The 13826-nt window shown below is 34.1% G+C and overlaps 3 protein-coding genes across 4 annotated transcripts in view; all 3 read left to right on the forward strand.

Moving 5' to 3' along the window:
• LOC129797522 (LIM domain-binding protein 2) overlaps window positions 1-13826 on the forward strand; it is a 421356-nt gene that overhangs the window by 248261 nt on the left and 159269 nt on the right. The gene's annotated exons all lie outside the window — the stretch shown is intronic.
• Window positions 6142-8533, forward strand: LOC129797662 (protein dhs-3-like). Its single transcript, XM_055840444.1, has 4 exons — window positions 6142-7648; window positions 7720-8144; window positions 8217-8336; window positions 8397-8533. Exons 1-4 carry the CDS (start codon window positions 7289-7291, stop codon window positions 8464-8466), a joined length of 975 nt encoding a protein of 324 aa, XP_055696419.1. The 5' UTR covers window positions 6142-7288; the 3' UTR covers window positions 8467-8533.
• LOC129797655 (estradiol 17-beta-dehydrogenase 11-like) lies at window positions 10973-13823 on the forward strand. The gene is made up of 4 exons (XM_055840436.1): window positions 10973-11965; window positions 12034-12467; window positions 13372-13497; window positions 13556-13823. Exons 1-4 carry the CDS (start codon window positions 11612-11614, stop codon window positions 13623-13625), a joined length of 984 nt encoding a protein of 327 aa, XP_055696411.1. The 5' UTR covers window positions 10973-11611; the 3' UTR covers window positions 13626-13823.

A 13826-nucleotide genomic window follows, 5' to 3' on the forward strand; every position in this document is an offset into this window, starting at 1 on the left:
TTCCCGCCCAAAAAGGGGTTATTGTTTCGTGAAATTTAAAATTTTTGATTAAAAATTATAAAATCGAGGAAATAATTCATTTTTATCCTTTCTATTTATTATGAAAAAGAAAAATCCTACAGAAAATGAAACTTGATTTGACTGTTATTCGAACCGGGATCATTTTTCATATGAAAAAAGCATTCTATCGATTGCACCAAGAGAAAGGAATATTCATTTATGGTGTTTACTTACTAATTAATCCAAAACTGATTTTGGAATTTTACTTTTCATGCGAATTTAGATGAGATTACAAATCTAAAGAAGCTCTTTGTTTATCTGCGTGTACCCGCAGTAACCATAATTCTAATCTCTCTAAAAGTGAAATTTTCAATATGAGTTCAACATGAACTTTTCATTGCATTAGAATCACACAATGCAACATGAAATTTACAAACATTTCTTCCTGAATTTTCAAATCCTTGATTATATAAAATTTTCAATGCAACGGCTTTTCAATGGGTTTCCTCTGCACTGCAATCCTTGGAATATTTGCATAAGCATTTTGAAAACTCCACGGAGGGTCACGACGGTAGAATGCACTTCCCATTATGATGATTGAGGGAATATGTGAGTTCCTTCGTTAAGGGTTTGAGATCAAGTAGGAAGCCCCTATGGGATGGTCAATGGGAATCAAATGCATTTGATGCATTTCGAAAAGTCTTCATTTATCAATTAATCAAGGACTTTTCTATTGCATACCAATAAATTGATTTTATGTCCGCATTTACATACTTCGAGGTCTTTAAGGGGGTTTTCAAGTTTTAAAAAATTCCAATGCAGATTTTTTTTTCTGAAGAGAGGAGTGGTCCATTCAATTCGACCCATTAAATAACTCCAGGAGGAGTTCCTGTTGAAGCCACTCGAGTGTCCGCTTCCACATGAAATTGCTTGTGAAAGGCAAAAGGACCTTCAGTTGTGGAAAATGGGTGGAAAAAGTGTGAGCAAAGCATTTTTCCTGAGGGAGAAAGTGTGGGATTTGTGGGTGGTTGGGGTTGGTAGAAAAAAGGGGTGGCTCACGCCGGAAAGAAGAAAGTAACGACACCGGGAAGAGGGTGGTCGCTGGGTGGGAAGGAGATTATTCAGTGTTCTCCGTGGTAATCGATGAAACCACTGATGGATTGGTGGTTTTGGTCATGCTTTTGTTGTTACCGTACAAATGGATTTTAAGTGGCCACTCCATTGGGGTGAAAAGCATGTGGATTTTCAACAGGAGCCACCACGTAAAAAAAATCCCCCGGAGTGGATGCAAAAAGCAGGGCAAGAGATTCTCAAGAGTGACCAAGATGGGGAGAATCTTTTATTATTTTTGTTACAATCTCAAGTACCACAAAAGAATCCACTCTTTCATCTCATTCAACCACATTCAACGTCTCTACGTGCATTTTTGGGGTAGAAAAGAAAATGCTTAAAATCTTTCCTCGGGTTTCTCTCATTTTTGTCAAGAGGTAAATTTGACATTTTTCCTCGGTGCGCCATTGAGTGGAAAGATAAAGAGGAATTCGAGAAAATTGCACGCTTTTGAGCTCTTGCGACAATTATACTCGGTCTACGCGGTCGCTTCTCCCTGTGCCAGGTGAAATGACTGAAATTATATACATATGAAAGCTACTAACTGCATACCTTCTAACAATTACATAGAATTAGAATTTTTTACTGCATAAATTAACTTCTGAATTTTCTTGAAACGGACAATTGATTTTATTATTCAATGAAATTGATATTTACGATCTGATTTTCCGCGGAAAAACATTAAAAAATTATTAATGAAAATTTATGCAAATTGATTTTTAATTAATTCCGCAAATTAACAAGTAATGGGAAAAACAAAAATGCAAAACTTGCATAAAAGTTTTTATTATAATTTTTGTGAGAGTTATATATTAAAAGAATGTTACCCCTACTACTCATCCGCATTACCTGTATGTATTTGTTTTTATTTAAATTCTTTAGATAAAAATCTTATGTTAAATCTATTAATTTACATAAATGTTTGCAAATAATCTTTAAATGCTTCTTTATATAGAATTAAACTAAAAGTGCTGCTATTTACCAAACTATTATGTTTAGTTAGGTCATCTCATGGCAAAAGACTGCAGGCAGTGCTAGAAACTTGAAAATTGGCATAAATGTTCCTTAGGGCATATAAAGGAAGGAAAATGAGTGCGGTTTGGTTTCGTCCGCTAAAAAGCATATGGCGGCCAATTTTCAAAATGGCGTCCTTTTAAGCTATAATGTAATCTAAAGTTTGTCGTAGGTGGCTGAAATTTTAGTATGTTATAGCTGGCATCAAGACCTTTCCAACGATAGGTCATTTGACTTTCTAGGTACCCTAGAACCTGAGATATTGCCATTTTTAGTTTTTTCTTTAGAAGCTCATATCTCCGGTTCTACGTAACGTACAAAGGTGTTTGACCTATCGTTGGAAAGGTCTCACAATACTCTACAACTCTCTAGAACATTGAAAACCAATTAAAAGAACATTTATGGGTCAAAAATACAAAAAACAATGTGTAATTTTTGACGCAAAAATTTTCATTAAAAAAAATAATTTTATCGGAATAAATTTTTTCTCAGTGTATTGTCCAGATTCAGACGTTTCCAAAACATGGTCATTATAGGCTGTAGCTCAAATAGAACCAGAGTTATAGCGATTTAAAAAACGTGAAATATTGAGAAAAAATTCTTGTAAACATTTCAACAAAAGGCAGAAATTTGTGTTTCATACTTCACTGATAGATGGCGTTGAGTGATGCAAAATTTTTTTATTTACTTTTTTTTGGTAAAATTAGACTTATTTTACATTATAATTATGTTTAATTGACACCACACACCAAAATTAGTCATTACATTAACTAATTAATATCAATTTTCATAAAAAAAGCATGAATGTGTTTTCATTTTTGAATCACAAAAATTTCAGTGACGTATGAAACACAAATTTCTGCCTTTTGTTGAAATGTTTACAAGAATTTTTTCTCAATATTTCACGTTTTTTAAATCGCTATAACTCTGGTTCTATTTGAGCTACAGCCTATAATGACCATGTTTTGGAAACGTCTGAATCTGGACAATACACTGAGAAAAAATTTATTCCGATAAAATTATTTTTTTTAATGAAAATTTTTGCGTCAAAAATTACACATTGTTTTTTGTATTTTTGACCCATAAATGTTCTTTTAATTGGTTTGCAATGTTCTAGAGAGTTGTAGAGTATTGCAAGACCTTTCCAATGATAGGTCAAACATCTTTGTACGTTACGTAGAACCGGAGATATGAGCTTCTAAAGAAAAACCTAAAAATGGCAATATCTTAGGTTCTAGGGGACCTAGGAAGTCAAATGACCTATCGTTGGAAAGGTCTTGATGCCAGCTATAACATACTAAAATTTCAGCCACCTACGACAAACTTTAGATTACATTATAGCTTAAAAGGACGCCATTTTGAAAATTGGCCGCCATATGCTTTTTAGCGGACGAAACCAAACCGCACTCATTTTCCTTCCTTTATATGCCCTAAGGAACATTTATGCCAATTTTCAAGTTTCTAGCACTGCCTGCAGTCTTTTGCCATGAGATGACCTAACTAGTTGTACTAATAATAAAAATTCTTGCGAGGCAGGGCTGTGTAATCACGGTGATAAGAATTCCTTCCTTGACATCCCAATTTCTTCTCTTTCTCATAAATAAGTCAGCGTGTCGAATGTGTCAATAGGTTATTGACGGCAGGGAATTTTTCATTAGGATAAATGTTGCAATTCAAAGAGGCTGGAATTTCCGTTGATTGTTCTTTTTCTCTCATCCATCTGGGGTGATGTGTCCGCAAATCATTTGGGGAGAGTGATGCATTCCAAATGATTTCGATGACGACCGAAGAGAGGCATAATATATTAATTTTTCTTACACTGAAATTGAGATCAAATATCTCGCTTTGCGCATTACGTTTGTCCGGCCCCTTGTAACGCCTTTTGGATTCCAAAAATGATCAATTAGTTCGAGAGACTCGGACATTGGCTTCATATAGCAAATCGTAATGATAAATGAAGTTGTTCCTGACAAATGTATCAAATTCGGCTTGTTTAATGGTTCTGCAACTCGAAGCAACAACAATTTGGCTTTAGATAGACGCACCAAGATATGGGGATTTATCTTAAAACGCTCGAGAATTTTGATGTTAGCACGCTAAATTACTTTTTCATCCTTATCGTTGGCAGAGAAATGTGCGAAGAAGTCATTTATCATTTAGCTCACTCATATGAATATGCTTTTAAAATTAATTTCTTTGTTTAACCAACCAAAAGTGTTATGTTGCACCTTTTTCCTGCGAAGGGCGTATGAGGTATTTCACGCGCTAAATTCCTTGTTTCACGGCATTTACGAATAAATTCTTTATATTATAAATCCTTTCCATTTGATATTTTAATTGGGGTGGTGGTGAAGTATAATCACCCTTCTTTTACTTTCTCAACACATCATCCCCTTTCAACACCTCTCACCACACATGGTGTGAAGGAGGAGTGATATACCTACTGAAAAAGCATTGTAAAGTGTTGGGAAATTATCATTATCAATGAATAAAATTAACAAGTGAGCAAAATTCCAGAAATACACGCAAACACACATACATTAATTTTAAGTGCTATTTTGTGTTCATAAACATGGGGAATTTATGAAAATTTGTTGAATATGGGAGACGCTAAATGATTCACCTATAGCTGTATGGTATTACTATATAATTCTGGATGATATCCTCTCTCTTTTTCGCTAAATAAATTCTCCCAAACTAACTCACAAAATTGGTATTTATCTGCAAAAATCCATTAGCGTGGTTGGAAATTTTTGCATTTTAGTTTGTGTCTGTTGATTGTTATTAGAGACGGACATTTATGGTAGCTTTTCCCTCCCAAATTGGTGGATTTTCCCTCTATCCCCCATTTTCACTGTATACTGGACAACAAACACATTTTCAATTGCACATCATCCCATGGACCAAAGTGAGAGTATATACTTTCCCGGGAGCACAATCAGAGTTAATTCGTATGGGCATTGATTAATGGTTTCACATATTTGCCCTTTTCTTCTCCAATCGCTTCAGCTAATTCTTTTTTCTCGCATTGCCTATGGCTGTGTCTCAAATGAAAAAGCAAATCTCGCCTTTCTAATTCTTTTTTCCACCACTCTAACTGGGGTTGTTGGCTCCATGGGAAAGCAAAGAATTTTTGTGCTGTGTAATTCTTTAAAAAAAATTCCAATTTCAACCCTTTCCCAAACTAACATTATATAATTAATTACTCACCAAACGCACCAGATCCCCCTCCCCCCGTTCTTTTATGGACGCGTCTTCATGAATGTGTAAGTAGATTAGAGATTTGACTGCGCTGAACTGGAATAAAGCGAGAGAATGAAACAGCCCTTAACATCATCTTAAACACTATTTTCGTGTTTGAGAAAAAATAAGGTCAATCCGATAAATCACCCCTATGCTCATAGCTAGAAATAATTCATGTGATATATTTTCTATTACACTGACTGCCCTTCTAATTAATCTTTCACACTGCTTCCGACAATTTGACAACTACATCTTATATCACAGAGAACATAAAACATAGTGTCACGTTCCACTATCAGCGACACAATACATAAAAATTTGTAGTAAGAAAAAAAGTTCAAAGTCACTTTGTGATTAATATGATAAACCCTTGTAGTGAATGAAATTCTTTAAGGGGGGTCTCTTTTGAGAGCTGATGAAATTCAATGTTTTTATTTTTCTTAAGGTTTTTCTTAAACTTGGTTTTCAAATGTTGGTCACATTTGAAGACTTATTATTGAAGAGTAAAAAAATCACTTTCCGCCATCTTAGGTGCGACGCCATCTTGAGATTTTGCCCAAAACACAAAGGTAGGTTTTTCTCAGGATCTACTGAATGGATTTTGATGGGGTAAAAAGCAAATGAAAGAGGAAATACCAGTGCAGATTTTGATGTAGCGGAATTTTGAATTTCCGTTCTGGGGCTGAGAAAAGTGGAAAAATGTGACTTTTTTCAGATATTTTTGACGTTTTTTCACTTTTCTCAGCCCCAGAACGGAAATTCAAAATTCCGCTACATCAAAATCTGCATTGGTATTTCCCCTTTCATTTGCTTTTTACCCCATCAAAATCCATCCAGTAGATCCCGAGAAAAACCTACCTTTGTGTTTTAGGGCTGTTCTGTGGAAAAGTCGGAAAATCTCAAGATGGCGTCGCATCTAAGATGGCGAAAAGTGATTTTCTTACACTTCAATAATTAGGCTACAAATGTAACCAACATCGGAAAACCAAGTTTAAGAAAAACCCCCAAAAATTGCAACATTAAATATGTGTAAACTCTAACAATTTTCCCAAGAGACCCCCCTTAAGCAAAAAAAATTTTTTTTTTGGTAACTTCAAGGTGTTGACTTTTCCCACAAAACTGCTTTAAAGATTAATTGTTCATTTAGTGCAAAAAAATGGATCAGATTTCTTAGAGATACTTTTTATTTTAAAATGAAAAGAAACGAAATGATGTTTGAGATTAATCTATAAACTAGTTTTCAATCAGAAGATTTATTACTTAAGAAGCTAAAAAATTATGTACTGCATTATTTAAGCTTGAAAATTTTTTATTTTCTGCTACTTCCTGCCTTTAAAATCGATTTTTAATTTCTGAAAAAAAAGAGAACAACTGTCTTGAGAAGTTGTATTTTTAATTCGTTTCAATTGTCTTTTAATTTTATTCTTTTATAATTTTACTCTTTAACCACGAAAGTGTTTTTTCATAAGTGAAAACATGTATTTGTCTAAAGCAAGGTAAGAAGTTTCCCTATATATAATTAATAGGTAGGTATCTCATATCCACTTCACCTCTACAAAAAAAGTTCACTATACTTAATGCTATTAGTGGCTCTTAAATTTATTATTGACTTCAATGTGCATATGTATTTAAAACTTCTACCTACATACATTATATATAGGTGAACTTTATGAAAGCTTGTGTTTTAAAGCATATTCATAATATTTTTATTTTTATTTGGTACTTTATAGCGGCCTTCAGGTGTTATATTGCGATATACCGGCGCCTCTTCCTATAGGTACCCTTGATCTGTGAAATAGGCAATTTAATTCTCATTTTGCATCGTAATCGCTACTCACTCCTAATGCTGTTTTAGCGAAATCGCGATTAGTCGATGTGTGGCAGTTCGCGGTGTGTGATCGATTTTTTTTAAACAATCGCAATGGATACAAAGAGAATTTTCTCGGTAGAATATATGGAATATATGCCATCCCAGGCGACGCAGACATCATTTTTGGGACGTTTCCTTATAACAATGAAATTCTCTCTGCGGATGTTCACCTATGTGACTGGGAATTTTTTAATGTATATGTTTTGGCGCGTTTTTAAGTGGCGCTCACCAAAGGATATCAGTGATCAAGTTGCTCTTGTTACGGGTGGAGGAAATGGTTTGGGTAAGGCAATTGCCTTAAGATTAGCAAAGGAAAAGTGTCATGTGGCTATTGTGGACTTAGATATAGTTGGGGCGCAAAAAACTGTTACGGAATTGGAATCCCTTGGAGTGAAAGCTAAAGCTTACAAGGTGTGTGAGGGTTTAGAATTAATTTTAAATAATTTAATGCATCATGTGGCAAATGATGTTAAATTTTGCAGATGGATGTATCTGATTATGATCAATTAGTGGAACTTAGGAACCAAATATCCAAGGATATAGGATGTGTCAGTATCTTGATTAATAATGCTGCTCTTTTGGCATTAGTGCCAATGTGTGATACACCCAAAGATCACATTCAGAGGATAATCGATGTGAATATTTCTTCCCAAATTTGGACAACAAAAATCTTCTTGGAGGGTATGGTTGAGCAAGAAAGGGGTCACATTGTGCAAATTTGCTCAATTTATGGCTTAGTTCATGGTAAGAGTACAATGTATTCCATGACTAAACACGCCATTCATGCTTTCACATCGTGTCTTGAGGAGGAAATTCATTGGAAGAATTGGCAGGATAAAATAAAGTTAAGCAGAGTATATCCATTTTTTATTGCAACCCGCAAAGAAATCACAGATATTCTCAGAAAGTACGTTAAATGATTTTCTTTGAAATCATTATTTTTTTTGTTATAAATAATAATTTTGCATTATTTTCCCAGGGGTGAGATGTTTGTGAATTCCCCAGAATATGCGGCTGATAAGATAATTCATGCAATTAAATACGAAGAACGGTGTATTTCAATACCAAAAGGATATTACATGATGATAAGACTTTTTTCGTAAGTTTTTTTTGTATAAAAAAAATTAAGGATACCTATTCAATTAAGTTTTCCTTTCAGATTATTTCCAAGGAGATCTATCCGAAACTTTTACAAATCTACGTTCGGAAAGAAAAATGATGTATTTTAATTTTTATAAAACAATCAAATTTAATTTCTGTGTAAAATTGAATGTTATTAAAACCGTCTAGCAGTGATTAGCGTGTACTTAAAATTACAGGGAATGAATATTTTTTTCTTAATGTCTCAAAGATTAATGCAACAAAGTGAGAATGCATTTTATCACCATAAATTGTAATACTAACATGACAGTTCACAGGGTGGTTGGAAAATTATGTTGAAATATTTTCTGATTTCATTGGTTGTTTGCACGTTCGTTGTATATCTTAAAACACTAAATTTTTTTAATAGAGGAGATTTTTCTGACGTTTTTTTATAGTAGTTATGTTTTGGGTTTCCCGTCGGTTGCACTTGGGACTTAAACAGAAACAAATTGTTTTTTAATGGAAAATAAAAAAAAAAATACCTATATATAATCCTAAAAGAAACAACAGGGAACTTCTAAAACATTTTTATACCATTTTCTGTAATTCTTTCAGGACCAATTTGCCCCACTCTTTTCTCCAGGTATAATTAGTTTTCAGTGTTGAAAATTTGTAATTTGTATATCGCTAATTTTACTTTGACACTAAGACATAAAGATCTATGTATGTACACTACCCTAAAAAAGTTTCCGGGCAAGGAAAAATGGGGTATTTTTGAAGGCAAATTTCAAGTGGCTATATCTCCGGCTGTGGTGAACCGATTTTCAAAAATTTATTAGTTTTGGAAAGGTACATTTCTCACCTTTCCAAAACTGGCAAATTTTTGAAAATCGGTTAACCCGTTATTTATTGGCAGCCATTTTGGTAAAGCTAGGAAAAAGCCTATTTTTCATGATTTCACAAATTTTGACTTTGACCTCTTGCATCTCGGCCGCTAGTGCACCGATTTTGATGAATAGATAGTCGTTGGAAAGGTAATTTAATTCCCTTTCCAGATCTGCTAAATTTTTTAAAATCGGTCAAGCGGTTCGGTTGTAACAGTCATTCTAGTGAACTATAGTGAAAAAATACACTTTTGACTATATCTCAGCTTAGGGTTGACCGATTTGGACAAACTCGGATTCAAATGGTAGCTAATAATGCCCTCTAACTTTTAAAAAAAATTTCATTCCGATCCGTCACATGGTTCTTTTTTAATGTTTTTTTATGTGACCCCCTTATGTTACAAAAAGTGTACCCTAACTTCATTCGCTTCCCAGATTTTTTTATAAGTTACACCTGGCTCAAATTTCATCAGAATTAATAGAAGACATTATCATCTAACTTTTAAAAAAAATTTCACTCAAATCCATCAAGGGGTTCTCTTGTAATGTCAATTTTTGTGAAGCTATGACCCATTTTTGCGTTAAAAGTTGTCAATTTGACTTGAGCAATCCTTCAGCTCTTGAGCGTGATTTGACTCAAATCCTTGTTAAATCGTCTTAAAAATGTTAGTAAAGATGTCCTGGACCTTATTTTGATTTGTTATCCCCATTTAATGAAAAAAAAATTTGACGATTTTTCGCCCAATATCTTAATATTACCAACCTCAAGAGCCACAATATGAGTATTAACAGATTTCAAGTTAGGAATTTATTATTTTTATTTAGAATCAAATCCCATTGACATAACAATATAAAAGAAGGTCAAGGATGTTTGTACAAATATTTTAAATACAATTTGAGTCATGATTTAGTGGGGGGAGGGGGGGTATAACAGGTAAAAGACAAAAATCGCGCATAGCTTCACAAAAATTGACATTACAAGAGAACCCCTTGATGGATTTGAGTGAAATTTTTTTTAAAAGTTAGATGATAATGTCTACTATTAATTCTGATGAAATTTGAGCCAGGTGTAACTTATAAAAAAATCTGGGAAGCGAATGAAGTTAGGGTACACTTTTTGTAACATAAGGGGGTCACATAAAAAAACATTAAAAAAGAACCACGTGACGGATCGGGATGAAATTTTTTTTAAAAGTTAGAGGGCATTATTAGCTACCATTTGAATCCGAGTTTGTCCAAATCGGTCAACCCTAAGCTGAGATATAGTCAAAAGTATATTTTTTCACTATAGTTCACTAGAATGACTGTTACAACCGAACCGCTTGACCGATTTTAAAAAATTTAGCAGATCTGGAAAGGGAATTAAATTACCTTTCCAACGACTATCTATTCATCAAAATCGGTGCACTAGCGGCCGAGATGCAAGAGGTCAAAGTCAAAATTTATGAAATCATGAAAAATAGGCTTTTTCCTAGCTTTACCAAAATGGCTGCCAATAAATAACGGGTTAACCGATTTTCAAAAATTTGCCAGTTTTGGAAAGGTGAGAAATGTACCTTTCCAAAACTAATAAATTTTTGAAAATCGGTTGACCACAGCCGGAGATATAGCCACTTGAAATTTGCCTTCAAAAATACCCCATTTTTCCTTGCCCGGAAACTTTTTTAGGGTAGTGTATATTAAATTATTGAGTTGTCTTATATACATATATTTTGCTACCTATTAGGTTAAGAAATAAAAAGTGCTTATTAATATTATTAAAGAAATTGTTTACATTGCTCACTAATAAGAAAAAAAATTATATATAATTTTTAACTTTTTAAATTCGAGATTCTTCAATATGCACATATTTTATAGGTAGCAAAAGAACACTGATTTCTCCATGGAATAAGTTGCTGCTTCAAATGTTGATGACTCACTCATACCACTTTGCTAGACAATCTAATGTCTGTAATATATTGATAGCTCTCGAAGAAATAATCTGGCTTTTCTTCAATTTTAGCAAAAAAAAAAGATAAATACAGACATTTGCGAATTTTTGCTTTCAAGGTGAAAATACGTAATCGCAAAAATCGCAAATACATTCACAATGAAGAAAATGTGCATACCAAAATCTTTAGAATATAATAAAAAACCATTGCACATTTTTTTTGATATTGATAACACTGACCCTATGTATTAAATGCCTTTTTCTCTCTTTAATGATTCCTCCAACAAATTGTTTTGTAGTTGCTTGTTCTCTATTTAATTTATTCTTAAAACGAACAATCATCTCATATAAAAGCGAAGGCTGTACTGAGAACTCATCTCAGTTGGAAGTGATTTTTCTCGCGTTAAAGTCGATGAGCTTCTGAATTGAACGCAGAGAATTTAAGTGGATTTTGTGATTTGGGGCGAAAAAAAAATTATGGAAAGTGTTCTCAATGTTGGTCGAGAAGAATATGTGGCGTCAAAAAAACCTGGACAATCCTACATTAACATCCAGCTAAGGCTTCTATGGTATCTGTTACAGTTTTTCTATGTTGTATTCATTGGCTCTCTGCAAACCGTCTTTGAGTGGATTTTGTATGGGCGAAGTGAAAAGTCTTTAGATGGGCAACTAGTGTTAGTAACAGGCGGGGGAAATGGTCTAGGAAGGGCAATTTGCTTAGAGCTTGCAAAGGAAAAGTGTAGCATTGCAATTGCTGATGTTGATATCGGGGCTGCAGAGAAGACTGCTTCGGATCTTCAGTCATTAGGTGTTAAGGCTAAAGCATATAAAGTGAGTTATATAATCATCAGTTTTTTTTATTCTAAATCGCAATATTCATAAGAATCTTACGCTTCTAGGTAGATGTGGCTAATTACCAAGAAGTTCTTGCCTTACAATCTCAAATCCAGAAGGATTATGGATGTGTAGATATTCTCATTAACAATGCAGGATTGGTTACAAAGCTCACCCTGTTGGAAGGAACTCCAGAGGATGTTCAGAAGGTGATTAATGTGAATATCGTTTCGAATTTCTGGACAACAAGAGTTTTTCTGAGGGACATGGTAGCACAGAAGCGTGGTCACATTGTGGGTGTATCGTCTACATTTGGCATGTACCCAAGTGGTCGATCCATACTCTACAGCACCACTAAATACGCCGTTCGAGGATTTATGTCGTGTCTAGGTGAAGAAATTCGAATGAACAAACTCTCAGACAAGATTAAGACAACGTGTGTTTACCCACTCTTCATCTCAACACGCCAAGATCTTATGAGTGCTTTAATTCAAATGAAGTGAGTGATGCTAATTGTCCAAATTAGATTTCAAGTTAAATGTCAATTATTTACTCAATCCATAGGGGAGACCGGGGTAAAAATAGTCATTTTGGAATTTTCAAATGCCAATTTCTCCCAAAATATAAATCGGAAAAATCGGAAAAAATTCTGGTGGAAAGCCCTACCAACCTATAATTTTTGACAGTAATTTGGAGGTTATGTGATCAGTACTTTGGGAGTTAAAAAAGAAAATAAATTTTTGGCCTATTTCCCAAACTTTTGCGTATTGAGAAAAACGCGTTTTCCGAAGTTTTCCTTCAGTAATTTTCCAATCTGATAATTTTTCTCACTAGCTGGGTTACTACAGAAAACATTGCCAAGGTGTATTTTTCACTAACTTTTAATGATTTTTCTCTACAATTTTTTGAATCAAAACATACCCCTTGGGGTAGATCTAGTCATCCCATGTAAATCATATGGGAGATCGAAATTTTTGGCATATTTTCTATTCATTTGTTGCAAAATGGCGTGTTTGAGAAAATCGCAAAATTCTCTGTTTTAGTGCGTATAAAAGTGAAATTCCTTGTCGCGGATCAAAAGGTGAGAAGTTTAGCTATCAACTACTATCAATCTCTCAGGTGGAAAATCATTGGAAATGCCGGAAAATTCGACCGACTTTATTTAGCCAACTGGTGACTATATTTACCCGCCGCGTTTAAAAAAAGTCAGAAGCGGAAGGGTTTAGGAAAAGCTCGAAAACTCATATTTCCCGTGGAGATAGAGAAAAGTGGTCTGAGACAAAGTTGTAGGCCAGGAAATTTCCTATAAGAATGACCTATCGAGGAAATTTTCTTGCCCTTGGGGAATCCTGCAGATAAGGATTTATGCAAATTGACTATTTTTACCCCGGTCTCCCCTACAGAATTTTTGATAAACTTGTGGTTATGTCGCCAAAATATGCAGCCCAGCAGATTCTCAATGCGATCAAGAAGGAGAAGCTTCATGCATCAATTCCCAGTGGTGTTTATACGCTGTCTGGTTTACTAGCGTGAGTGGAAATGTTTTCTTTGCGAAAAGTGAAATCTCAAGGTAAATTTCATTTTCAGAATTATGCCCAGAAGAATTCTGGAGAAGTACGTGGATGCTATTATTGGAGATCTTCCGCCGATTTATTAGTAACTATTAAGATTCTCATTTATTTTAATGAACACAAAGCATCGTCATCTTCTCATTCCTATTTGTGTCCACTGTATTCATAAACCTATTCGCAATATCACGCAAAGAAGTCTTACAAACTATTTGAATGTAAATTGTTATTGTATGTTGAAAACTCATGATTTTATAAATAAATTCTGATTTATTGTTTTTTTTTTTAAG

Source organism: Lutzomyia longipalpis, chromosome 1 (genome assembly GCF_024334085.1).
Source record: "Lutzomyia longipalpis isolate SR_M1_2022 chromosome 1, ASM2433408v1".
NCBI lineage: Eukaryota > Metazoa > Arthropoda > Insecta > Diptera > Psychodidae > Lutzomyia > Lutzomyia longipalpis.